Source organism: Brachyhypopomus gauderio, chromosome 10 (genome assembly GCF_052324685.1).
Source record: "Brachyhypopomus gauderio isolate BG-103 chromosome 10, BGAUD_0.2, whole genome shotgun sequence".
Classification (NCBI taxonomy): Eukaryota; Metazoa; Chordata; class Actinopteri; order Gymnotiformes; family Hypopomidae; genus Brachyhypopomus; species Brachyhypopomus gauderio.
Window position 1 is genome coordinate 1501980 of NC_135220.1, and position 23894 is coordinate 1525873.

Below are 23894 nucleotides of genomic sequence, written 5' to 3' on the forward strand. Positions count from 1 at the left end.
TGTCATCCGAACAATTTGAAATGAGAATAGGTAAGTAGACCAATACCATGCTACCGAACTCAGAGAACTGAAGTGTGTACCCCTGTACTACTGTTGTGTAATGCCATATCAGTAGTTACAGTAACTTATAGTAATGTCCTTTCATACCGATAAAATGTTGTTGAAGAACTGCTAGACTTCTCCTTGCTGGGGAAAGAAGGCGGCTCCCTGTCCCAGAACATAAAGAGAGCATCACAAGCAAGGTCAGAGTAGACAATAGTAGACTAAGAGAAGACAATAGTAGACTAAGAGTAGACAATAGTAGACTAAGAGTAGGCAATAGTAGACTAAGAGAAGACAATAGTAGACTAGGAGTAGGCAATAGTAGACTAAGAGAAGACAATAGTAGACTAAGAGAAGACAATAGTAGACTAAGAGAAGACAATAGTAGACAATAGTAGACTAAGAGAAGACAATAGTAGACTAAGAGAAGACAATAGTAGACTAAGAGTAGACAATAGTAGACTAAGAGAAGACAATAGTAGACTAAGAGTAGACAATAGTAGACTAAGAGAAGACAATAGACTAAGAGAAGACAATAGTAGACTAAGAGTAGGCAATAGTAGACTAAGAGTAGACAATAGTAGACTAAGAGAAGACAATAGTAGACTAAGAGTAGACAATAGTAGACTAAGAGTAGGCAATAGTAGACTAAGAGAAGACTATAGTAGACTAAGAGTAGACAATAGTAGACTAAGAGTAGACAATAGTAGACTAAGAGAAGACAATAGTAGACTAAGAGTAGACAATAGTAGACTAAGAGAAGACAATAGTAGACTAAGAGTAGACAATAGTAGACTAAGAGAAGACAATAGTAGACTAAGAGTAGACAATAGACTAAGAGAAGACAATAGTAGACTAAGAGTAGGCAATAGTAGACTAAGAGTAGACAATAGTAGACTAAGAGAAGACAATAGTAGACTAAGAGTAGACAATAGTAGACTAAGAGAAGACAATAGTAGACTAAGAGTAGACAATAGTAGACTAAGAGTAGACAATAGTAGACTAAGAGTAGGCAATAGTAGACTAAGAGAAGACTATAGTAGACTAAGAGTAGACAATAGTAGACTAAGAGTAGGCAATAGTAGACTAAGAGAAGACAATAGTAGACTAAGAGTAGACAATAGTAGACTAAGAGAAGACAATAGTAGACTAAGAGTAGACAATAGTAGACTAAGAGTAGACAATAGTAGACTAAGAGACAATAGTGTACTTTACCACAACTTCAACAGCACATCATTAGCGACTCTGACAGTGTGAAATATCTGCACACATATGCTGTCCATTCCTCTCACTGATACTTTACTCCAGTATCCTGTCCCGCACAATATTGACTACTTTATGCCTATTTCATAGTCATACAATACTGTAATGAACATCATAGAACAATGACATTGTCAGAGTTTCTGGCCGTGTGGTGGCAACATCACAATGTGTGCATACAAGTCAAACAAGAGTGGAAAGTGTTTTGGATGAAGCTTTTTCCAAATGTATGAGATGTTTTGTGTGTTGTGTTTGTGGCTTTGGCTGTTATGGTGACAGAAACTGGGTCTTTATTCAGTGTTATGTTTGGCAGTTCTACAATGTGTCTACAGATGAGACAGATTGAAGGTTCCTAGGCAGTCCTTAGATACTTATCACTGTCCCCGTGATGAGGTTCACGATCTCAAATTATATAGATTTCAGCATAATGTGCCCACTGCTGAGAGATCAGGTTGGGACTGTAAGCCTCTGGGTACATGTTCCTGTCCCAGTGCAGGGATGGAAGTCTCTGGATTGGTGGAGCAGTTCAGAGGCCAGAGCTGATGGAAACTAGACTGCGGTGCCCCACAAAAAGCAGCTGCATTAATAATCCAAAATCCTCCTCAAAGTAAAGCCCACACAGGGGTGCTGGACCGCCAGACTCCAGCATGGTTCAGAGACGTCAGACACGTGTGCTTTCAACACACCTATCAAATGATGAACTTCTAACTTCTGAGGAAGAGAAGAGGAAAGAAGGTTTTTTTGGGAGGTTGTTTTTTGCTTTGAAAACTCTTTTTCACAGAAAATAATTTCTTGTGCGCACCAGTGTGCCAGACCTATCACCACAAGAATCACCATAGGCGATGCAACTTAATCCAACAGTAACTTTAACCCACTACCAAGAAACAGGCCCCCAAGACACGGTGAAGGTCTCAAGCATTTATACCGACACATACCACAAGTTCCCTCGTGTATCAACACCGGAGGCTGAATTCACTTGTATAACCAGTTTTGAATTGTTCTAGTAAATTAATGAGCAGTCCACAGCTTGTTTGCTTCCTGACCGTGCCACTCCGTGAGACGTCAACAAAACCACGAACGGGTTGCTCGGTGGGAGCGGGTAAGCTGGTGGCAGCAGGCATGCGTGTCTAGTCCACTGTGTTCCCTGTGCCAGGCTTTGGCCTTCGCCCCTTCAACTTCCGCGCATCAAAGGGCGCTTGTGGCTCCGGCTGGGTGGCCACTGGTCTCCCGTTTCCTCCGCGCGCGCACTCCTGCCATTCAGCCTGGCCCGAGCCCCGTCAGGGCTGAGCGGGCCCCAGGGAGCCGGCCGGTGGGGCCGCTCACAGCCGCTTCCTGGTCATTTAAGAAGCGGAGAGCAGAATGGGGGGCCATTGTCCTGCCTGTTATCTGATGGCCTAAGCTGAAAAGCAGACAAAGCCAAGTGCCTTGGGACCCCCAACCCCCCCCCCCCCCCCAACCCCTTCACCATCACTACCACCACCACCACCCCCTCCACCACCACGCACCCACTCCTGAATTTGCAGACTGAAATAAGTTTCTTCATGCAAACGTGCCTATGCTTGATTCAAGCACGTAGCGGAGACACATGGGTGCACAGAGGTCGGTACATTAAAACGGTGAAAATAGGTCAGAAGCACAAAGGACAACAAAATGCTTCAACCAATGAGAAAACATTCTGTACAGCCAAAAAAAAAATTATACTTAAAAACAACTCACAACCCTTACTCTGCCTAACAGGGGTGGAGAATACAATGGATTGAAGCTGAGATCAGGGCCTTTCAACCAGTGGCCAGGTCCTTCCTCACATGTACAGAGGTAACCGCTCAAGCCAGTGAGGTATGCAATTAATATCCACCTGTTCATGTCCATTTGCAAATATGTACTTAAACAGCAACTTTAGTTGCTCCGTCTAATAATCTATGAGTTTGTGGGCTTTGTGTAGTGGTTTACCTTGATGGATGTGGTGCTGGCAAACCTCTTGAAACCACTTAAATGTGCATGACGTAGCATATGAGGTCATCAAGAGTATCAGAAGGTTGTGGGACTTACTCCCATACTGTTCATACTGAGCTAGGACAGCTTGGAGGTCCTGGTCGACAATCACAACTAAGAGTCCCACTCCTGTGAGTGATGGTGTCATTTACATTACATTTACATTTATGGCATTTAGCAGACGCTCTTATCCAGAGCGACTTACAAAGTGCTTTGCTTCTGATCACTGAATACATCCTAGGAAATAGTATAGATAGGCCAGAATTCAAGACACCATTGAGTCAGACTACTACTAAACTACAGGAGTCAGTATCATTACCTAGTGTTTTGCAAGTTAGACATTTGCCAAGAAGCACAAATAACCATAAACAGACATACAATTTAAGAACAACGGCAAGTGGTATCAGCTGAATTAGTGCTCTGGTAAGAACTCAACAAACAGGTGAGTCTTCAGTCTACGCTTGAAGATAGCAATAGACTCTGCAGTCCTAGCAGCTAATGGAAGATTGTTCCACCATCTTGAAGCCAGGACGGAGAATAGTCTGGAGCTTTGTCTTCCATGAGACTTTAAGCATGGAGTTTCAAGTCGAGCCAAGCTTGAGGTTCTAAGTGTTCGCTGTACAGATCGGCTTTTTACCATGGACATCATGTAGGGAGGGGCCAGTCCATTTTTGGCTTTGTAAGCAAGCATCAAGGTTTTATATCTGATGCGTGCCACTACTGGAAGCCAGTGAAGAGAGCGTAGTAGAGGAGTCACATGTGAGAACTTGGGTAGATTGAAGACCAGTCGTGCTGCAGTATTCTGAATTATGACCTCTACAACTGTCAAAAGCTCAGTCCTGCATTACCTCCGTGTGTTCATGGGTCTGGCACACCTGATTCAGTTCTGTGGCTGATTCTAGATCTTTGTGAGCTGGTTGTGAGAGCAGATTTATAAACCATGCTGTGATGTGAGCCTTCTGTTTTAATCTTGTATCAGGATGCAAACAGTGCCTCCTAGTGGGAAGGTATTAAAAACGCATTCACAAGATGCTACATGCCGGATAATTAGTCTTGATCCCACACTCCCTCCATGAACCAAGACCATATTTACTTTGCTGTTTGCTTGGCGCCTCTAGGGGCGTGGCCTGTATTTTCCCACAGGTAGACAGGTGACGGCTGAAACACAGAAGCAGCATTGTGCGTGTCTTATCAAAGAGAGACTTGTTGTAGAACCAGCGCTGCCTGGAGTATCACGAGCATCAGTACAGGTGTGCAGGGGGGGGATGGTGACGAGCTCCCATTTCAACTCTGTTTGGACTAATAGCCATAAACATGGGTCCGGTTATATATATATACATTATTATTATGACGTGCTATAACGTCTTATTCTTGTTCAACAAGCTTTTAAATGTATCAATGTATGCGGCACTTTAACGCAGCCGAATTTGTCTAATGTGCCGATACTTAAAACAAAGTAGTCATCTCACAGCTATTACATTTGACTCACTACTGCTATCTAGTGGCGAAGCAGGCATACATTGAGTTTGTATTTAGTTGATAAACATATAAATGAGATAATCCCAATTTTATTCCTCTTTTTTACAGTAATGTGTACACGTTGATATGGATGACTTTGAGATGTCATCCTGAATTCGTTATTAATATAAAAACTAAACAATGCAAAAATGGCTCAGTGCAAATTTCAGCACGCTACAAAATTCTACAGATTTGTTATTTTCCTGCTTCTGTAGCTGATACTCAACACTGTAATGGAATTCATCAGCGTCTATAATAACGCCATAGACATACTGACAAGTCTGGGAGTGGTGGGGAGAAACACGTTTGCCGGAGGAAACCATTCTCAGAGCAACACAAGCAGCACTCTCTGCTATGGAAATGAACACCGGGTCTGAAGAGTAATGCCATGTTACAGTCAAGGTGGCATCTGACTTCCCCTGTTCCATCCATCTATGTACACTAGTTTATCCTCTTTTATTTTTGAAGATCAAGCAATGGCAAAAACTTGAATAATTCTGGCTCTTTGATCTACACACACAAGTATGGGTTCATTTACATTTTTAATTTTTTTTTCCCTCCTTTTTTTCTGCAGGAGTGCCAGCATCAAGATTTACCTTGGTGTGCAAATGTGCTGGATTAGGTTAAAAGGAAATCTTCCTGCTCTCTCAAAGCTGAAGTGCAGATGTTATGGAGTTAATTAAAAATTTAGCAATTCGTTTCTTCGGCACCAATTTGGGTTGCATCAAATGGGAGAAAACAGACAGAAATAATTCTGAAGGAGGTGTATGCAGCCTGTCACTTTAGATGTTTGAATCATTAAAGAAAATTGTCTCCATACTTTAAAAACCTACACTGAAATCAAGGCCAATGCCTAAAATATATGGTATAACTATGAAGGTCCTTGTATATTAATTTGGTATACATCCAGAATGAAATCACGTCATTTTAAAAGAAATTCATGAATTCATGTGCATTCAAAAAATGAGGCTAAAAAGTAGCCTCGCATTTGAGTGGCTTGATGTTAGAGCTTTTTTTTAGGAAATGTTCAACTTTTTCAGAACTCGGAATCTGTCTCCCTTCCTGAGCCGTCACATCCAATAACCTCCCTGCCGACTGACACAGATCCACAACCCTCAAAAACAGCGTGCTGTACAGTAACCCAGCGCTTCTTAAATAATGACGGGTGTGTACTGACATTGCATCAGAGTGTTGACACAGCCAGAGTGTTTCGTCCTGCGAAAGGGTGTCAGGTCTCCAGGTGCGGCCCCCTCCCCGCCTGCCTCGGCGTGCTCCTCACACCAGCGCGGTTTGATTGTCTGCACAGGTGTTACAGCGATCTTGGCAGCAGGTTCTCGTGCCTGCACTCACAGCCCGCCACTAACCACTGTCTGCCGGCTCTTCCCAGCGGACCTGTTCCTCCATTGAGGAATATTACAGACGGCAGGCGCGAGCCTCTGATCTGCACGCGCCAGCCACTCTCCCGGTCCTGGGTGAATAGCGCTTGACTTGTTCAATTTGTTTAGAAACCTCATTCGGTGCTTTGAAGCCGTGGCATCTTAGCATAAATCATAACCTGTCTCCATCCTCACAACTGCTTTGAAATTCAACATCTGCTTTTGAGTCCCCACGTTACAATTAGTTAGGCAACATCAATAGATTGACTAAATAGCATCTTTCTTTATAACGAAGAGCTTGGGACATATTGTGTGTCCACGAGTATGGCTCCATATTTTGTTTATACATACCTGGTTTTTGAGGAACAGTCTGTAATCTTAACTGGAAAATGAGACGATGGTCTAGACTGACATGGCGAGAGACACAATAAGTAACCTGTTAATAGAGTGTTAAGGGTTTGGGGGCACGTAGCTTCTGTTGTTTGCCTCTTTCATCACTCCATTTTTGTTTGCTGTTTGTTCATTTGTTTTGCAAACCTGGACCTTCTGCTCTGCTGCTGCTAAACAGGAGAGCTCATCTTAGAAGACTCGTTGGAGTCTGATGGACATCCCCACCTCAGCAACTATCAATCTGAACTAAGCTCAGTAAAGACTTTGTGACTAGTGCCCCGGTGAACAGGTGCGAGACACAGAATCACTGCAGAGATGTACAGTGGTTCTGCTGTGTTAGCTCATTATACTGTTAGCCCATTATACTGTGTTAGCCCATTATACTGTGCTAGCTCATTAATATCAAAAGTGATTTATGTTTCATCAGTGCTATTATTTCTTCATTATTTTATTTAGTATTAAAAATAAATTCTGATAGACAACTCTAACAAAGTCATTTATTTAGCCATGCGTGCTGTATTTTATCATATACTTCTGGTTATTGTATTTAAAAAGGAAGTGGCGTTGAGCATTACTGGTAGGGTTGGCCTTTAGATTTCCTCTCAATTAAGGTGAAGATCAAACAGAGTTGTCTCCATCCTTCGTTTCCCCACATCACAATGTTTATCCCCTTCTATAAGTAGCATTAAGAATTCTTTTTGCAGGCTGAGCAATGTGGGAGAAGGGGAAAAAAACCCAAATATTTAAGTTCTTCATTTTCCAGAGACAGATATTTGACGAGTAGTCGTCAATTAAAGGTACGGGAGCACAGATTACGCTGTAAGGATCAGATGAAAGCATCTGCCCTGTCATGCGGTGGCACCCTCAAAGTGCCGCGGGTTACAGGGTGTGCGGTTGTACCCTGGAGCGGACGTCTGCGTGGTGACACCCCGGCGTGCGTCACCAGAGCCATGCTGATGCAGGGAGCTCCACAAGCTGCTGCCAGGGCTCTGCACATAACGTCGTGTCTGGGGACTCCAGAGTGGCTTCTCGCCGCTACGCCATTATCACAGCAGACCAGAGCAGAGCAGGCCTCTCCTGGCCCTCTAGCAGGAGACAGGGGATGGGGGGGAGGTGGAGGGGGGGGCTGTTTGTCGAAGGGGTTTGCACAAGTGAAAGAGAAGCTGACAGTGAAGCTGAGGGCTCAGAGTAAATGTGTGCTATTAGATTTGACACATTTCTTCACACCAGAGTACAATCTGTGAATGTTACTTGCTGGAAAGTGTGCCTCTGACTTTAGATTTTTAGTTTATCTTGCACTATGTTGTGTTACATAGCAAAGTGTAATGCATAGTTGTCCCAGCTGAAAATTTCAGGAGTAAGAGGCAGGGTCACATAAAGTACGAATTAGTCCAACATTTTCAATGCGTTCAACTTATACTTGACATCCAATTATTTAAGAGATATTTCAAGCCTAATGCATCCTGAGCTTTTCTGCAAAAGATGCAGAGGTCTGTGTGCAGTACAGTACCAACCATAACTTGATGGGTAATGACATTGTCACATGTTTGGCTTCATTATTTTTGTTTGTTCATAAATGTGTGCTCGTGTATTTAGAGCCACTTCCTGTCTGATCATCACATTGATATTTCCTTTTGTTTTACCTCAGGTTCTGTATTATTCATATTACATTGCCTTAGCCTGACAGCTATTGCATGGAAGGATTTTTAACGGGTTTAGCTAACATGGTCCATAAATAAAAAATGTCTTTTTCCCCAATATATTAGTAGCCATTAATTTTCAATGCTATATTCAGAAAATGACTCAGTATTGAAATCCTCAGCAATTTAGCTACTAAATGATGAAAAACATGTGGACAACTCTTACCATTCTGCCATAGAAGATGTAGACAGTACGGTTATCTAACTACAAATCAAACACTACAGCACTCTTTCTCTACAAACTTACACACAGCAAATCAAATTCTTGACAGGTTACTGAATTTTATTGAAGTCTTAATACCTGCCCTTCAAAAAGAGTGTCTGCTCAGTACGTCAAGGTTCAAAGTAGAGAAGCCCTCTTCAAAGCGTCCCACTCAGCTAAAGTCTTTCAGATGGCAGAGAGCAAAGGGCTGTTTCATTCTGAGGAAATTCTCATTCAGAGCTCCGTGCCATCGTGCTATGCCGATGCATCGTGGCCAAACGCTGAGTTGTCTTTGCGTGTTTAAATGACAGTCATAGCAGATGACTGTAAAGAGAACTTTAGTCCTCCACCCACCACCACTCTCTATCACCCCCCCCCCCCCCCCCAAAAAAAAGGCCGGCACTCTTCAGCCTCACGCCTCGTGGTTCTTGTACCCCCTCCGTTTCAGTCTCTCCTTTCGTCTTCCATGTATGGGAGTGCGGGTGCATGTCAAGCGATTGTTGAATTGAAATATTGATGCGGAGTATCAAAGCGTGGTGTATAGCTCCTGCGTTTCCTGAACTAACCGAAAGAAGCTTTGATCATGGGCTCCTGTGATCTGACTTCTGAAGTTGTTAAGAGTACTGGAAAACAAAATGCAAACAAACTTCAAGTGCCCCTGCTAGTGATAAAAGTTTTCTCTGACAGCTAGAAACATAGGCTTCTCTGTATCTGTAGAGTGGTGATTCTCAGTTTTGAATACATGCAACTGGTCACAGTAATATGAAGAGCAGGAAAACATATGATCCATAACGTTTTCCCTCAAGCATCACAGTGGCAGTCAAGTTCTACCCAAGTGGGATCACATTTCATATACTGTCTGGATTCAATACCAGCATTTGGTCAATGCCAATTGACATCAGCTCCTCGCTGTCCCATTAAGTCGCACATTAACTGATGATTTATAGAAACGTCGAAGTGACCTTTAACAGGTACAAGTAATGGCAATTGTTTTAACACATGGCCGCCACACAGGGACGTGTACTACGATCTTTGAGAACAAACGATCAAGACCACATTGCCTCTGAGGCAAGACTAAAGGAAGACAGCTACACATTAGAGGAGGTCTTCTGTCTTCCTTTGCTGGTGATGGTGGTTCTGAGCAGTCCTCCCTCCGTGTGCATTGATCAGGACGTAACACTGCTGTAAGAGCAGTCTCTTTTCCCCTTTCTTTTATCTTTTCATCGTCCATTATACCACATTTGTCTCGTTGGCTGCTGGGGGTCATTTAGCCAACACGAGGCTGTAAAATTGGCTTTTGGAAATGGCCACTAGTACAAAAGCTTGTGGCTGACTGTTTGGAGTGCAGATGGTCAAGACAGCTGGGACAATTTAGTGATCTGAGGCTTTTAAAACTGCCCCCAGACATGCTAAAAACAGCTTGACAACACGCCTGCGTCTTCTTTCATTGTTTAACCCCTTTATGGGGACACTGAGCTTTAAACAGGGATTTGTCATCTTTGATGGGAATGCTGCACAAATCAGTCAGTTATCGTTTAAATTGTTTTCTTTCCTTTCTCGTTTAATGTCCTAGTCAGGAATTGTCGAAACAGGACCTCTTTCAAACTCACTGTGAATTCACAGGCTTGAGGGTTTCTTGTTGTTTCTTCAGATTTAGCTGAAGAAACACAGATTTGAAGAAGACTACTTTTAAGCATCAAGACAAGCTAAATGACAAGATTAGCAGTAACTCATAAATGTGAGAATAAACCCAAAAGTGTTATTGTTCTGTGTTTCATTTTGTTTGAATAATAATTTTTCACATCTTGTCCGCATTTATTTCAAGACTCACCACAGTTCTCTAGCAGTGTTTCGTTTGTCAGATTAAGAGCTTTAAAGAAAGCCAGAACGCAGTAAGTGAAACCATACAGAGCGTGGTTTTACATCACAAGAGCTATAAGTGATCACTTCTCTATGTCTGAGCCCTCACTGGTAGATGCAGCATGGCTGTTTGCCTGGCATCTCTGCCGGTGCCTAATGAAGGCTGGGATCTCTGGTAAGGAGTTTTCCCTTGAAAATGGTAGAAGCCATATCCGGGTCTATTTAAATGAGGTAGCATGGGGAAGGTAAGCACAATCACGGGGAGCATTGTTTTCACAGTTCAAAGTAAGGCGAACATACTTTGCACTTCAAAGACACTCATCTGGGAGGCAGTCAGAGTGGGGGTGGGAAAGAGAGGGGGGGGGATTAGGGGACAGGAAATAAGAATCAGGGTAATTAACAACTTCTGCTTGGTAATGAAGCCCAGAGAATGAGAACGAGGCAGCCTCCTTTCTTAACGCCACCAAATATTTGACATATTATACTTCTGTCTTTTACCCTTTTTCTTGCATTCGACTGTTATTTTGTTTTATGAGTATCACACACCTTAATTGCCCCCAAAACACTACAGGAATTTGTTGTTTATGTGTGTACAAGAAAGTGTTTTTTACAAGCTCCTTCTCTGAAAACTGTAATTTCATAACAAAAACATTTTGAGTAAAGATGTTAATGATTTGTTTCTCTGTATTCTTTAGATTAACCAGTAAATAAACATATGCAAATGAAGTATGCTGTACTGCAGTACTAAACATTAATCAGAGTGCTAACGGTGCGAGCGTGGGGCTCACACTCACTAACTGATTTGTTCACATGTATAATGTAGTATTATGTGGGGATTGTTATTATGCAGTTTTGCTAGAAGTTTATTATTAGAACTATTATGTAGTATTTTTCAAGAGTATTATGACAGAATACATTTTAGAGTACAATCAATAATTGACAGTTACTTATAGATTATTTAGTTTCACCATTTTGAAATGCCGTGGTATTTTGCTTATTTTCTTAATGTTATTAATTAATTTATTTTTTTTGCAATGACTCAAGAGATATTTGATTTTTGGTAGAAGTAGTTGCTTCTCAAGAAGTGTCAATGACAGGAACAAGACAAAAATCAATTAACAATGACTAAGTTATGCAATGAATGCCACTGTTTCAGGCACTATGAGGAACTAGTATTTCCTGCAATGCAAACGCACCATCTTAGATCATGCTGATCACTTTGTGGTGGAAATGCACTTACCTCTAGGTAAATTCAGCCATTATACAACACAGAACTATCGTTACTATGCACTTTAATTTAACCTCCAAGAATGTTTTTAGGTCACCAACACAGATGATGGGAAATGCATTAACTTTATGTATGAGCAGACTATCTTAGCACCTGTTACTGCAGAACACACAATGTTCTTATAAAATAAACGATAAAGCATTTGTACGAATTCCAATTACAGACTACAGTTATAGCACTCTTTCTCTGTGAGGGTCCCAGTGCTTGAATTCTCTTCCAGAATTAAAGGAGTTCAGCTTGTTTTTACATTTTTATTCTGATCAAATAGCTTCATTCCCTCTTAATGCTAACAATATTTTCATTTGGGAGCATTTGTATACAATGCATGGTGACTGTAATAAAAATAGACCTGTATTATTGCCACTGGAAAAAAATTTAAATAAACAATCATTACATAATATTAACCTATTAGCCTGTAAATTTTCCTATTATACATATGCTCGGCTGAATATGATGGTGTCTTCTAAAGCATTATTTACATTCAGATAAGTTTAATGACATATTTTGCTTCTGGTGTATTTTAATATATTTTCATTTGCATGAACATGCATATAACATGCAAATATGCTATTTTCTCCACACTGGACTTATTATTTAGGCCATTACATTCTTATGGCTGTGAGATTCTGATGAACGCAGAGAACCAGTGTAACAACAGCGTCATCAACCTTTGTATTCTCAAGTTAATTTGTAAGTAAATTTGTATGTGGATTACTAACAACATTTAAGGCTTGTGGGGTCCTCGTAACCATTCGGGTCAATGCTGCGAGCGGTGTAAGTACTGAATTTGTCTTATAAATGCATTAAGCGATATATCATAATATTCTTTAAATTAATTTCATATATTAAATTAATTGAAGCATTAAAATAATTCAGATTATGGAGCCTAAGTCTATAGTCACAGCTATATAGTTCCTAGAAATGGCCAAGGCCTAATTCGTCTTCTAGAGATTTATCGCGTTACAAAGTGTTTGATTGACTTAAAGTAAATCTTTCAGACGTTTGCCGACAGTGAAGAAAAATAAGATAAAAGAATGAAAGAGAACTTTAAAAGAATTATATTTATACATTTAATCACTCGGTGGTAGATGGAAGAAACTTAAGGCTCGGTTAAAAACAAAGGTCGATTGTTATGCGATCTGAGATGAGAGCCTGAATAAGAATCCGGCGTGCATGAATGCGGACAGCACAAAGCGGCGCGGGCGTTGTGTGCATTAAGATGTTAAACGAGTTGGTTAAAGTTCTCGGAATGGAACACCGGCTCGTAGTGTTAGATCAACCTATCGTGCCTCCACGATCTGCATTTAATCCGTTTAAATGTGATGACGCCCTTAACTTGAACCCGGAGTGTGAAAACGTCACGCAGAGTCGTTTATTTGGCATGTCACTTAACAGCGAGAGCGAGTTGGGGGGCGTTGGGGGGCTTTTATTCTATTCGCCCTGTTGTTTTGCTAGTCAAAGGGCCTCGGGAAAAATGTCCTGCACGTGTGGCTAAACTCAGAGAAATGTCCTTCATGACAAAACGAGTGTAGACTTCTGTATATAACAAAACATACACTTTGGTCTACACTAACTGTAGCATACTTTTATTTATAGGATTGGCATTTATATGGGAGCCTAATTATGTTTGTGTTTCGACTGAAATAAATGACTGCTTAATATTGTGACGTGCGGAATACATTTGTATTTAAACATTTAAACCTTTAAGCGAGGCACTAAAGATACAGATGCTCCATATAAATCACCAATATTGTTCCTATCATTAAAAATAAAGGTAAAAATAGATATTTTAATATGGGTTTCATGTCAAACTATAAACATCATTCCTAGTGATCAACATTGCTTTTGTTGATTTCTAGTATTATAAACTCCACATAAGGAGCTGGTCGAAGAAAATTGAGTTTCAAGGTTCGACATTTGGTGAATTTTCATTAGGATGAAATTAAGGTTAGCCTGGTGATACTCTACACACCCCCGTTACCTAATCTCCCAAACATCCCCCTCCCTTTTACCCCTACCGCACCTCTCCCTCCATTCACGGCCGCTCCTGGTACGTACTTAAGAGACCCCGTGGAGAGGATCTTTTCTCTATAAAGAGAAGATGCGATCCGACCGCCTAAGGATTTATTGCAATAGGCTCGTCGTCACACTTCAAAAGGGTGAGTCCTTGTTTGAACGCCAGTGGCTGCGAAAAAGGACTCTTAAAACTTCTAGAGGGGACAGTTAGCCACTCAACTTCAGGAGTTCGGGGAAAAAAAGACTGAAGCTCAAATGAGTCGAGTTACTTCAGGGATTATTGTTCGTAATAACTGCGTTAATGGTCGCAGTTGTTGTTAGGGGTTCATTGCTGACACGGATGCGCGCGCTCCTCAGTACGCCTTTGGACGTCGCTGCTCGCCCTCGCCTCGCTGCGCGCACAGGTGTGGATCTCGGGAACGCGTAGGCAGATGGCTGCGCTAACATTGTCCAGGACGGACAACTTCCTGCACAACTTCTTACAGGTTTGATCATTTAAAAAAATATTCATGCTCATTTATTTTAATTTCCATTCCTTGCTTTTCTATCATGCCAAATAGCTAATAAATTAATGCATTACAACGCTCTCTCAATGAATAGTTGGGAAGCGAAACTTTTTAAAAATTAATTAGAGCTGCAGTTGTAAAATGTGTGCGGATTATTTTAATGTTCGAATGACATTTTATTGAGACAAATTTCATGGTAAATTTATAACTAAACTGTAAGATATAGTTTTCAATAGTACTTTACACTGCGTTTATGTTGCCCTGTTAAAACAGTTTTTTGTTTCCTTGAATGTATTTAATATATTACATTACATTTTATATACTTGGTAAACACTGGTTTTACACATAAAAATAAATCAATTAATTGTTAATAAATACATTTAATGTAACGATGTAAGATGTAATAAATCACTGTATTATTTTCATCTCACCATTATTATGTACTGTTATAAAGATAATAACTTGTGTAAAAATTGAATTGCAGAGGAAAGTGTAATTTTATTTCCCACTGCAGCCCTGGTCTTAGTTACTGACATTTTCACGTGTCCCCTCCAGGACCGCACCCCTAGCTCCTCTCCTGAGAGCGGCCCCAACCCACTCTCCTTCCTGGCCACCACGTGCAGTCAGACTTGGCAGGTGAGTGGCACCGTGGGCCCGGAGGGGCCCCAGTTTCCCTATGAAGGGCCCGTGGGATCTGCATCCAGTATGTTTCAGCTGTGGGGCAACGACATGGCGCCCAGCTCCAGTCTGAGCGCCCATCAGATGGCGTTCACCGTTCCCAAGGTGCAGTTCCCCGGCCACGTGCAGACTGGACTGGGCTCACATACGCACCACCACCACCACCACCACCCGCACCACCACGAGTTGCCCCTCACCCCTCCTGCCGAGCCAGCCACCACCTACTCCTTCGAGCTCTCTCCAGTCAAGATGCTGTCTTCCCAGGCACAAGGGAGTGCCCAGTACTACACGCAGCACAACACCGTCAGCCAGAACTTCACGGGCTTCCTGCAGAACAGCTCGGCCAGGTCGCACCTCCGCGGGGGCCACGTGGAGGACGGCCAGCAGTGGTGGAGCCTCCCCCAGGGCGGAGGCGCCCCACCCGGCCACCACCCCTTCTCCCTCGGCCGGCAGCTGGTCCTGAGCCACCAGCCGCAGATCGCCGCCCTGCTGACGGGCGGCTCCAAGAGCTTGCTGAGCTCCACCCGTCGCTGTCGTCGCTGCAAGTGCCCCAACTGTCAGGCGGCGGGGGGCGGCGGGGGAGGCGGCATGGAGTTCGGGAAGAAGAGGCTCCACGTGTGCCACGTCCCCGAGTGCGGCAAGGTGTACAAGAAGACGTCTCACCTGAAGGCCCACCTGCGATGGCACGCCGGCGAGCGGCCCTTCGTCTGCAACTGGCTCTTCTGCGGCAAGAGCTTCACGCGCTCAGACGAGCTCCAGCGGCACCTGCGCACGCACACGGGGGAGAAGCGCTTCGGCTGCCCGCAGTGTGGCAAGAGATTCATGCGCAGCGACCACCTCTCCAAGCACGTGAAGACCCACCAGGGCAGGAAAGGCCGCGGGAGCCAGGCCTCCCCGAGCGAAGCCACGCTGAGCAACATCAAGAGGGAGTGAGGGGGAGATCCAGACTCTCTCTCGGACACCGTGAAGAGCGCTGCGTTTCTGCGTCACCCAAATGACTCTCATGGGCAGCAAAGCCATATTCCAAAAGTTCAGCGCAGCTTCAAAACTGTTTGGCTGGCTGGTAGTGTGATGGCACTGACCGATATAATGACTTCTGTAAAGCAGCTGGAGTCGATCGCAGTTTAAAACGCCACACAGCCGGTGGAGGTGGAGGATGAATGCCAGTCCAGTACATGCATTGCTGCATTCAGCATCTAAAGACTCTGTAAAGACCGAAGGAACCTGCACCGGCTGGTACGCATTGCCAACGCAAAGAAGAAGAAATGTCACAGATGTACGAGTTTTTTTTTTACATGGTTTCAGTCTCAATGTACCAACACGTAACGTAACCAGGGTCTTTGCACAAATTTGAATATTTATCACATTTTAGATTCATCAGGAAATGTACAAGCACAAAATGAAAAGTATTTATTAAACAAGCTTGATTGTTCTTTTTGACAGAAAATGTTGCCTTAACATGAAATATTAATTTCAATCACATTGTCTTTTTTCTTTTTTTGTTGTCGTTGTTTCTGAAAATACGTTGCCACATGTACATTTTTTCACTCCTGTACCAAGTTGATTTGCACTCAAAACATTCCTTTTTGTCGTTTTGTTCCTGCGTGTTTAACTATGGCCTCAGAAAGTGCAGTGATGGATATAATGTTCATATAGCACAGTTCTATGAAGACTTAAAAAGCATGTAAAAAAAAAATAATAATAATAAAGTTGAATAATTGGTGAAAACAACATCTCCAGCCTGGTGTTATTCATTCCATTATGCACACACTCCTCACCTGCTAACTGAAGTGCAAAAAGGAGCAAATGGCTAACCGTAAACTAACATTAAATCTACAGTCGCGTGAGGTTCACAATGCTGGCTGCACAGATGATTCATATGTTAACTGAAGCGTATTCAGGATGCTAATGTCATGCGGCCATTGTTCTTAGGTGCTAAGGGTACACTTTAAAAGGACAAACGACTGGAGAGCCCTCAGACATCTCGCACCTTGCCGTAAATAGGAAGGCCATTGATGGAGACAGTGCCCTGACCTTCTGCCATCAAGTTCACAGTCATGTGATCTTTTAGTGGCCTCTTGCTCTCGCGGTGGTAATAACTGGGGCAACAATGACTGAGGATGATACCCCCCATGGGGCTCACAGCTAATACAACCCCAGCTGCTCGGGCCGTGACGCTAGTGCCACAAAGCTGCTTTGATTTCACACCCTTTGGAAAGCAGGTACGTCAAGACCCCCTCTCTCTCCAGTGCTCTATATCACCGACGGGCGACTGTTAGGTCTTTACTGCCCAGAATATGACCCGGCTTCAGGACAAATGACCCAGATGCTACTTAAGTGGCTCCCCACTTGTCTCTCACACACACAGGCTTTTGTTCTCGAATGTAACGGTGTTAAAAGGTGACGGCGACTCTAACCACGGACACCAAAGTTATTTAAAATGGAAGATTTGATTTATACAATATGTATTTTGATGCTTGATGAAGAAAATGCTCATAAAATGACAGAAAAGAAAAAAATCCAAAAAAAAAGAGATATGAAAGCTCTTTTACTCCAAAACAGACACAGTTTATTCGATATGATACAACGAAATCCGTCATCTAGACTTCCCATCATGTCGATCTTTTCGCCAGGTCTTATATTATCCTCTGCTGCTTGGTATTTAGGGGTTTTATATAACAAAGCATGCAAATGTTTAGACTTGTGCAAAGGCAATAGAGAGTCCGAACTCCTACTCAGTACAGTACAGGGCTATATTGTCTATTTGTTATTACAATATCATGGCAAGACAATAGAATGTGAACCGTGGGACATTCATTTTAAGAGCAATTGGGTATATGCATTTTACACATTCCAACATTAAAATATACAAGCTTTGGTGCTATTTTATAGGGGTGAGTTTCCCAAAAGTCAAAGTCTCTTAAGGTAATCGTAATCCAAATCCAATCCAATCCAATTTTTACGTTAACCAAACACTGCTATGCTTTTGGGAAACTTTTTCTATTGAAAAGATTAATCATAAGTGTCTGCTGTAGTGCCAAAGCAGTCTGGCGCCCTCAACTGGGCAAATGTTGCAATTGGCAAAGCAATTTTGAAAGTGATTGCCAGTCACAAATCATTTTCCTTTTCAGTACAGTATTTCCTCTTTTGAGAAGAAGATTCTAAAAAGCAAAGAAATTGCCTCCATGGATAAAAAAATATATATATTTAAAATGGCAACTGTTCACATTCGTCTGCAGATTTTGAACATCATTTCTGAATGTATGTCTGTAAGGTTTTGACGTCACTGAACCAGTTGAGTGGTGAACACATTTGTGCGCACATCCATAAGGTGAAATATTTTAGAATCATCAAATCAAATTAAATAACAAAATCATGTACAAGTCATAAATCACGTATGCAAACAATGATTTCAGGCATAATTGTTTCTTTTTCATGGGTAAGATTTCAGATATAGGTTTTTTTAATGGATCTCACACCCACTTAGACCATTACTATGCATAGGCTCCATATGTGTAATCTTCAAATGTATCTAGTTGTTTTACTTTTAAACATACACACTTAAGGGCACTGGTTACCGCTTTTGGCACTTGGTGATATACCAATATGGGAATGTTTTTGTTTTAAAGTAATATCTGAGTCATCACAATTCATTATTTGTCATGTGTTGTCTTGGAAACCCCTTCATCGAGAGAGTGAACGACAGTGCAGCAGGCATCACGGATCAAGATGGGGGAGGAGCCAAAACCAAGCCACCAATCACGTGTGAAGACGGATATAATGTAAGACCGTCATTACAGTAGCACTTCCCCCAAACGGTCTGGTGTTCCCAGAGAGTGTTGGGAGTGTCCTTTTCAGCCCCAGGGAGGTGGTGCATGCTAAATCCGCCCCTGGACACGTCCGACAGGAGCTGCAGATGCAGACTGAACGACCCAATCCAGCCCCTGGCCTTGCATCATACCAGCTAAGTGTCTCAAGGGGGCGCTGTGTCTGCACTCAGATCAAACAGCGCCGTGAAGTCAAACAGAATAGAGAACTATATCACTGGACGATCTCTTTTTTTTCAGAGAGAAAGAGAGAGAGAGAGAAAGAGAGAGAGAGAGAAACAGAGTGAAGCTACTGTATCTTAATGCACAAGAGTCAGTCAATATGTCTTCCCCATACGGTATATACAGAGTAGTCACTCTGCTTTCCACGGGCTCCTTCAGAACACCACACTGGGTGAAGCCGGGCAATTTGACAGGGCCTGTGCAAACAGGCCCAGCAGAACTGCATCTTCCTGGCACCCCCACAGAGACGCATGAAGGTGTGTGATCAGTCGTCTGAACTGCAGAGCACATTGTTGAGGGGAAAAGCACATTTACAATACTGAAGCGATGACCACTGTGTATACACATACGTGCACACACACTCACACACACTCATTTACACCCACACAGACGTTCATTAAAAAAAAAAAAAAAAACAAACAAAAGAATCTCCAATAATTCCAACTCCAGTGTCCTCCCGATGAAGGAATGGTCATTTCTCTCTTGAATAAAACGCACTGCTACTTGAAAGGATAAATAAGAAAAAAACAAACAAGCGGCTTGGTCGTTTCCGTCAGAGTGCGAGTGGACCAGGGTCGGCATGGGGCCAATCACGTGAGCGAGGTCCGCCAGTGACGGAGGCAAGAGAGGACACGTCCAGGCTGTGATTGGCTCCCAGGGGCCATGGGGTTAAGGGTCAAGGTTTATAGTTCGTCCTCGTCCAGCTGGGCCAGGTTATTGGAGTGCTGTAGACTGGAGGAGGGGCCTGGAGCCATCAGTCCCGCCTCCCGCGGCCAAGCTCTGAAAGCGTCCTCCCCGGAGCGCTGCTGTTTTTGGTGACGGGCAGAGACACACACGGGGAGAAAATCTGTTAACATGGAACAGTTCAGCCTTCAAATAATTCCAAACGTTCCTAAATCTTTTTTTTTTCTTCTTTATACATGAGGAAAAAGGACTCAGCCTAACACAGCAGGGAAATTTGCATGTAATCCCCAATTACATAATGTTTGATTCGAGTCTCTGAGAGTAACTCTCTGAGTTCCTTCATTAACTTCACCACAGAGTCCAAATCCGTTCGAACGGGTCCGTGATTCACGCAGCTCCGTACAGTTCATAAAATAGGCTGACAGTAACAGAGCATGCAGTACATATGCAGATTCAAAACACAGTCTGATTCACCTCCTCGTACCACGCACAGTGCGACACTGATACATCTGGGCTACCCGGCATGAGATCAGGAGGCAGACAGCCAACACAGGAGAGGGAGAGACAAACTGTCTTGTCTGTCTTGCACCACTGTGAGTCCCACAGAGAAACCCTGCCACCCCTTTTCTCAGAACAACCCAGCCAACTCCTCACACCAACCCACTGTAGACCACCTTACCCATACAACAACATACCAGTCCAGTGTTTCAATTTTGCTCTGAGGAGAAATGACACTTTCTATCAAACAGTGCTAAAAAATTAAGCCAGTCCAAACAATCACTCAAGCAACAAAAAAAGCTACATAAAAAAAATTAAAAAACGACGGCCGTTAACAGGTCAGCAGACGATCGATATGCACTAAAACACCAACGCCTCCCTCCACAACTGAGAGAGGTTTCTTTTCCCAAACCACCCCGGGCATTCATCACCTACTTCCCCTGTTGGCCAGCTGCTGCCCACCCTGCTCTCCTGCCCGGCAGCATCTCCATGGTACCCCAGCAATCAGGCCGCTGATCTCAGACCTCCCTCTCCCCTTCCTGTTTGCTTTGCGGCACAGCCCAGAAGATCTGAGTAATTAAGATAAACAAGCCCACGCAGCCACCAGACGTCGGATGGGGCCCCCGGGGGCCACTGACACCCAGAAGCCGAGCACGGGTGCGAAGGCGACTGGTGCGGTTTGCTAGGGACCTGCCGGTGAGGCCTTTGGAATGTGCCGGATACTTTTGGTATCACGCTTCAGTAAATTATGTTCAGGTCTACACTACACTGTATGTGATACATGAATCCACATGTACGTTATGAGATCTGAAATAGCTACCCCGATTAACTGACAAGATCTTAGCTATTCACTAAGCTATTTTAGAAATGATGCATTAAGGAACAGTGCGTTGTGCTGCCACTAATATCCAGCAGGGGGAGCATTGTGGCTTCTTTTCTGGTCCGAAGCGCAAAAGGGGTTTGTTTCTTTTTCTTTTGTTCCTTTGCTTGTTTTTGAATCATTACCTAAGCGGTGCATGTGAGAACATGTTGTACCTGTGAGCTGTGTGTGCTGGAGTGGTAGACGCCGTTGGAGACCGTCTGGCGGTGCAGTCGGGTCTGTGTGAGGGGAGACCCATCGGCGAAGGCAAGCTGCACGTGTGCTGGGGACACCGCCCGAGACTCCAGCCTGGATCCCAGCATGCAATTCTGCTCGTGCACTGTCTGAAAAACGCCACAGCGCACCAATTAGTGCAGTGTTTCTGGCCCGGAGTCACTGAACCCTGTCTGATCATTGAGGGAGCTGTCTGGGGCCTCAGGTTCTGGTTCTGCGCAGGTCTGTAGTTACTGAGAGATTCAGAGTTGATACTGAGTCGTTTGATCAGGGCTCATTACAGCTTTGTGTGTGTGTGTGTGTGTATGTGCACGCACGTGCGTGGATGTGTGTGCGCACACATTTTTCTTACACCTTGAGCTCAAGGTACAATAAGCCTTTTGAACTGAATCCCTAATACAAGTGCATCTAGGAGCACAACATTTAAATCACTCGTGCGATTTAAAATGCATCATAGACACCCACCTCAGGCTCAGAAAATCAAAATCTAGAGGAGTGAGTCTGAGGGGTGTGGTGAAGCATTGTGGGTGAGCGGGGGGCGTACCTCTGGCTGTGCGTGCGTGTCTGCAGGGGTCTGGCTGGGCAGGTACAGTGAGGGGAGTGAGGAGTTGTAGGCACGGAGGCACGGCGCCCTCTGTCTGTCGATGGAGGCGGAGGAATGGGGCCTCAGGCCTGGCATGACTGCCATGGGGGGTCTCATACTGCGGCCCAGGCTGTTGCTCTTACTCTCCTTCCGCTGGTACTCGATGGGCGACTGCAGAGCTGAGCAACACAGTGCAGAGCACAGCGTTCAGCCAATGAGAGAGAGAGAGAGAGAGAGAGAGAGAGAGAGAGAGTTAGAGAGAGAGAGAGAGAGTGAGTGAGTGAGTGTGTGTGTGTATGTGTGTGTGTGACTGTGGGTTTAGATAATCTTTCCAAAACATCTCTTCCATTACATATTCGACCTCTACTGTAATCTCTGAATTATTCACAAATGATGTCAGACGTCCTCAATATAATATAAACTGCAGCTTTGCTTTGCATAACTCTGATTAAATAAAAACTCATATTTAATGCTTAAATTTTTATTTTCTGCTTTGTTGATCAGAAAGACACGAATCTCAGAAAAGGATCAAACATTCCCTTTCAATTAAACTCCCCTCCTGCTGGGAGAAGCTCTGACACACTGGGCCACATTCGACTGCTCCTGCACCTACTGCTGGTCCGGGGGCTCGAGGACCACAGACGGGTTGTACAGTGAGGGGAGGGCTTTGGATGGAGGGCGGTCCCTGGGGCGGGGCCAGGGGAGGGGCGTGGTCGCAGCTCACCGTTGAGGAAGTTGCGCTGGGTCTCCAGGATCTGGCTGACGTCGCTGACCCATGACCTGCTGACGTCGGCGTTGGAGGCTTGCAGCACGAAGCGCACAGTGTTGCTATCGGCCCCGCGAGACGTCAGCGCGAAGCGTGCGGGGTGGCCGTCCACGCACGCTTCCACGCCCAGACAGCTCATCTGCCAGACACGCACAGGGAACACGTCATCTCAGAACACCAACCAGGTGGAGGGACGATGCAAGGCTCCGATATTCTCACCAATTACAAACAAGTCTACGTATGTGTGGTACGTCTACTGGGCCGAACTAAAATTCATCATCCAGGTTCGGACTGAACTCATCAAGATTCATCATCCAGAAAATTCTGGGGTGCTCGTACAAATTATGGACGTGCAATGAAAATGATTGCCAAATCCATGATGCTGTCATGATGCCTACACATGGGTGATCTCACCTTACAGACACTGATAGACAAGATATTATGCTGGTCTAATAACTCATAAGAAATATTTGTCCAGGAGGTTTAGGAAAATCCAATAAATTGTGCAAATGGAGCATAATAATGCATCTAATACATATTAATAAGCTGCTTATGAGCACTGGGGAGGAGAGTGGCTCGGTAAAATGGGCAAGTTATGAATCATGGTCAAACTGAGAGATCAGATGATATTACAGTTACTGATACTGCAGATATAAGTGGAGTTACTTCTATTCCTGCTTAATGACCTATTAATGAACAGCTGGAGGGGGAAATGGAAGTGATCTGGCCATCTGACATCATAACTAAGCAACACGTAATAGTCCTGCAGTCCTGAATGAAGCGTTATTTGACATAACGGCCTGAACATTCTAATGACCAAGATGGCATTCGGAGGGGTCTGCAGTTTGTTTGGTAAACACACTTCTCAGACAGTAGGCCCACCTTAATGCTGTTTTTAAAGATGTAACCAGGGAGGGAGAAGCCTTTCTTCCGATCTATAGGCTCACTAAAAATGACAATCTGTTCAAACAGGAAGACCCGACGCTCTTTGGGCCGGGACAGGAAGCCGCTGTCCTGTTCGCTGACGGTAAACGTGTCCTGCTGAAGCAGCTTTCCCTGGGCTGTGATCTTGCCCTGCGGAGAGAGTGAGAGAGTGGCTTTAGCCACTGGGACACCCCCCGGGTCTATGGACACTACTCGGTGCTGAAGGGCGGACCAAGTTTGGCGCCATACCTCAAAGCCCTGTAGACGGCCCACATTCATCATGTCATTACAGCGCTTAGGAACAAAGCACATTACCTCCACCGCTTTCTGTTCCAGAGAGAGAGAGAGAGACAGAGAGAGGGAGGGAGGGAGACAGGAGAGAGAGAGAGGGGGAGAGGGAAGGAGAGCAGGAGAAAGAGAGGAGGAGAGAGAAGAAGGGGGGAGTTTTGAAATATGCAAAAAAAAAGGA

The 23894-nt window shown here is 43.9% G+C and overlaps 2 protein-coding genes and 1 long non-coding RNA gene across 9 annotated transcripts in view; 2 read left to right on the forward strand and 1 right to left on the reverse strand.

Annotated features, from left to right (window-relative positions):
• The first annotated feature begins 3058 nt into the window (after positions 1–3058).
• On the forward strand, positions 3059–7650 carry LOC143526230 (uncharacterized). The gene is made up of 3 exons (XR_013133833.1): positions 3059–4544; positions 5028–5214; positions 5387–7650. It is a non-coding gene; the product is annotated as an uncharacterized LOC143526230 (long non-coding RNA).
• A 3091-nt stretch (positions 7651–10741) lies between these two features.
• On the forward strand, positions 10742–16526 carry sp5l (Sp5 transcription factor-like). Of its 3 annotated transcripts, none has more exons than XM_077018537.1 (3): positions 10742–12402; positions 14002–14129; positions 14706–16524. In XM_077018537.1, the coding sequence occupies exons 2-3, from the start codon at positions 14076–14078 to the stop codon at positions 15759–15761; spliced, it is 1110 nt and encodes a 369-aa protein (XP_076874652.1). In that variant the 5' UTR covers positions 10742–12402; positions 14002–14075; the 3' UTR covers positions 15762–16524. The 3 variants fall into 3 exon arrangements, with proteins under 3 accessions (XP_076874652.1, XP_076874650.1, XP_076874651.1); XM_077018535.1 differs by lacking the exon at positions 10742–12402 and adding an exon at positions 12409–13787 and having other exon boundaries at positions 14706–16526; XM_077018536.1 differs by lacking the exon at positions 10742–12402 and adding an exon at positions 12409–13787 and having other exon boundaries at positions 13956–14129.
• Positions 16527–16725: 199 nt separating this feature from the next.
• The window catches only part of arhgef25a (Rho guanine nucleotide exchange factor (GEF) 25a), a 50121-nt gene continuing 42952 nt past the window's right edge, over positions 16726–23894 (reverse strand). For 4 of the 5 annotated variants that reach the window (XM_077018528.1, XM_077018533.1, XM_077018530.1 and 1 more), the window contains 6 exons: positions 23675–23752; positions 23384–23575; positions 22460–22640; positions 21697–21914; positions 21095–21262; positions 16726–19683 (listed from right to left, as the gene is read on the reverse strand). In XM_077018528.1, coding sequence (XP_076874643.1) covers positions 19561–19683; positions 21095–21262; positions 21697–21914; positions 22460–22640; positions 23384–23575; positions 23675–23752 — 960 coding nt within the window. In that variant the 3' untranslated portion in view covers positions 16726–19560. The remainder of the gene's footprint in view (positions 19684–21094; positions 21263–21696; positions 21915–22459; positions 22641–23383; positions 23576–23674; positions 23753–23894) is intronic. The other variant, XM_077018529.1, reaches the window with a different exon arrangement.

Bases quoted from the DNA above. Each gene is read 5' to 3' on its own strand.
- sp5l (XM_077018535.1), top strand. From the start codon at position 13,730: ATGCGATCCGACCGCCTAAGGATTTATTGCAATAGGCTCGTCGTCACA. The intron at 13,788-14,001 runs GTGAGTCCTTGT...CGCGCTCCTCAG, and splicing joins CGTCGTCACACTTCAAAAGG to TACGCCTTTGGACGTCGCTG. The intron at 14,130-14,705 runs GTTTGATCATTT...TGTCCCCTCCAG, and splicing joins TCCTGCACAACTTCTTACAG to GACCGCACCCCTAGCTCCTC.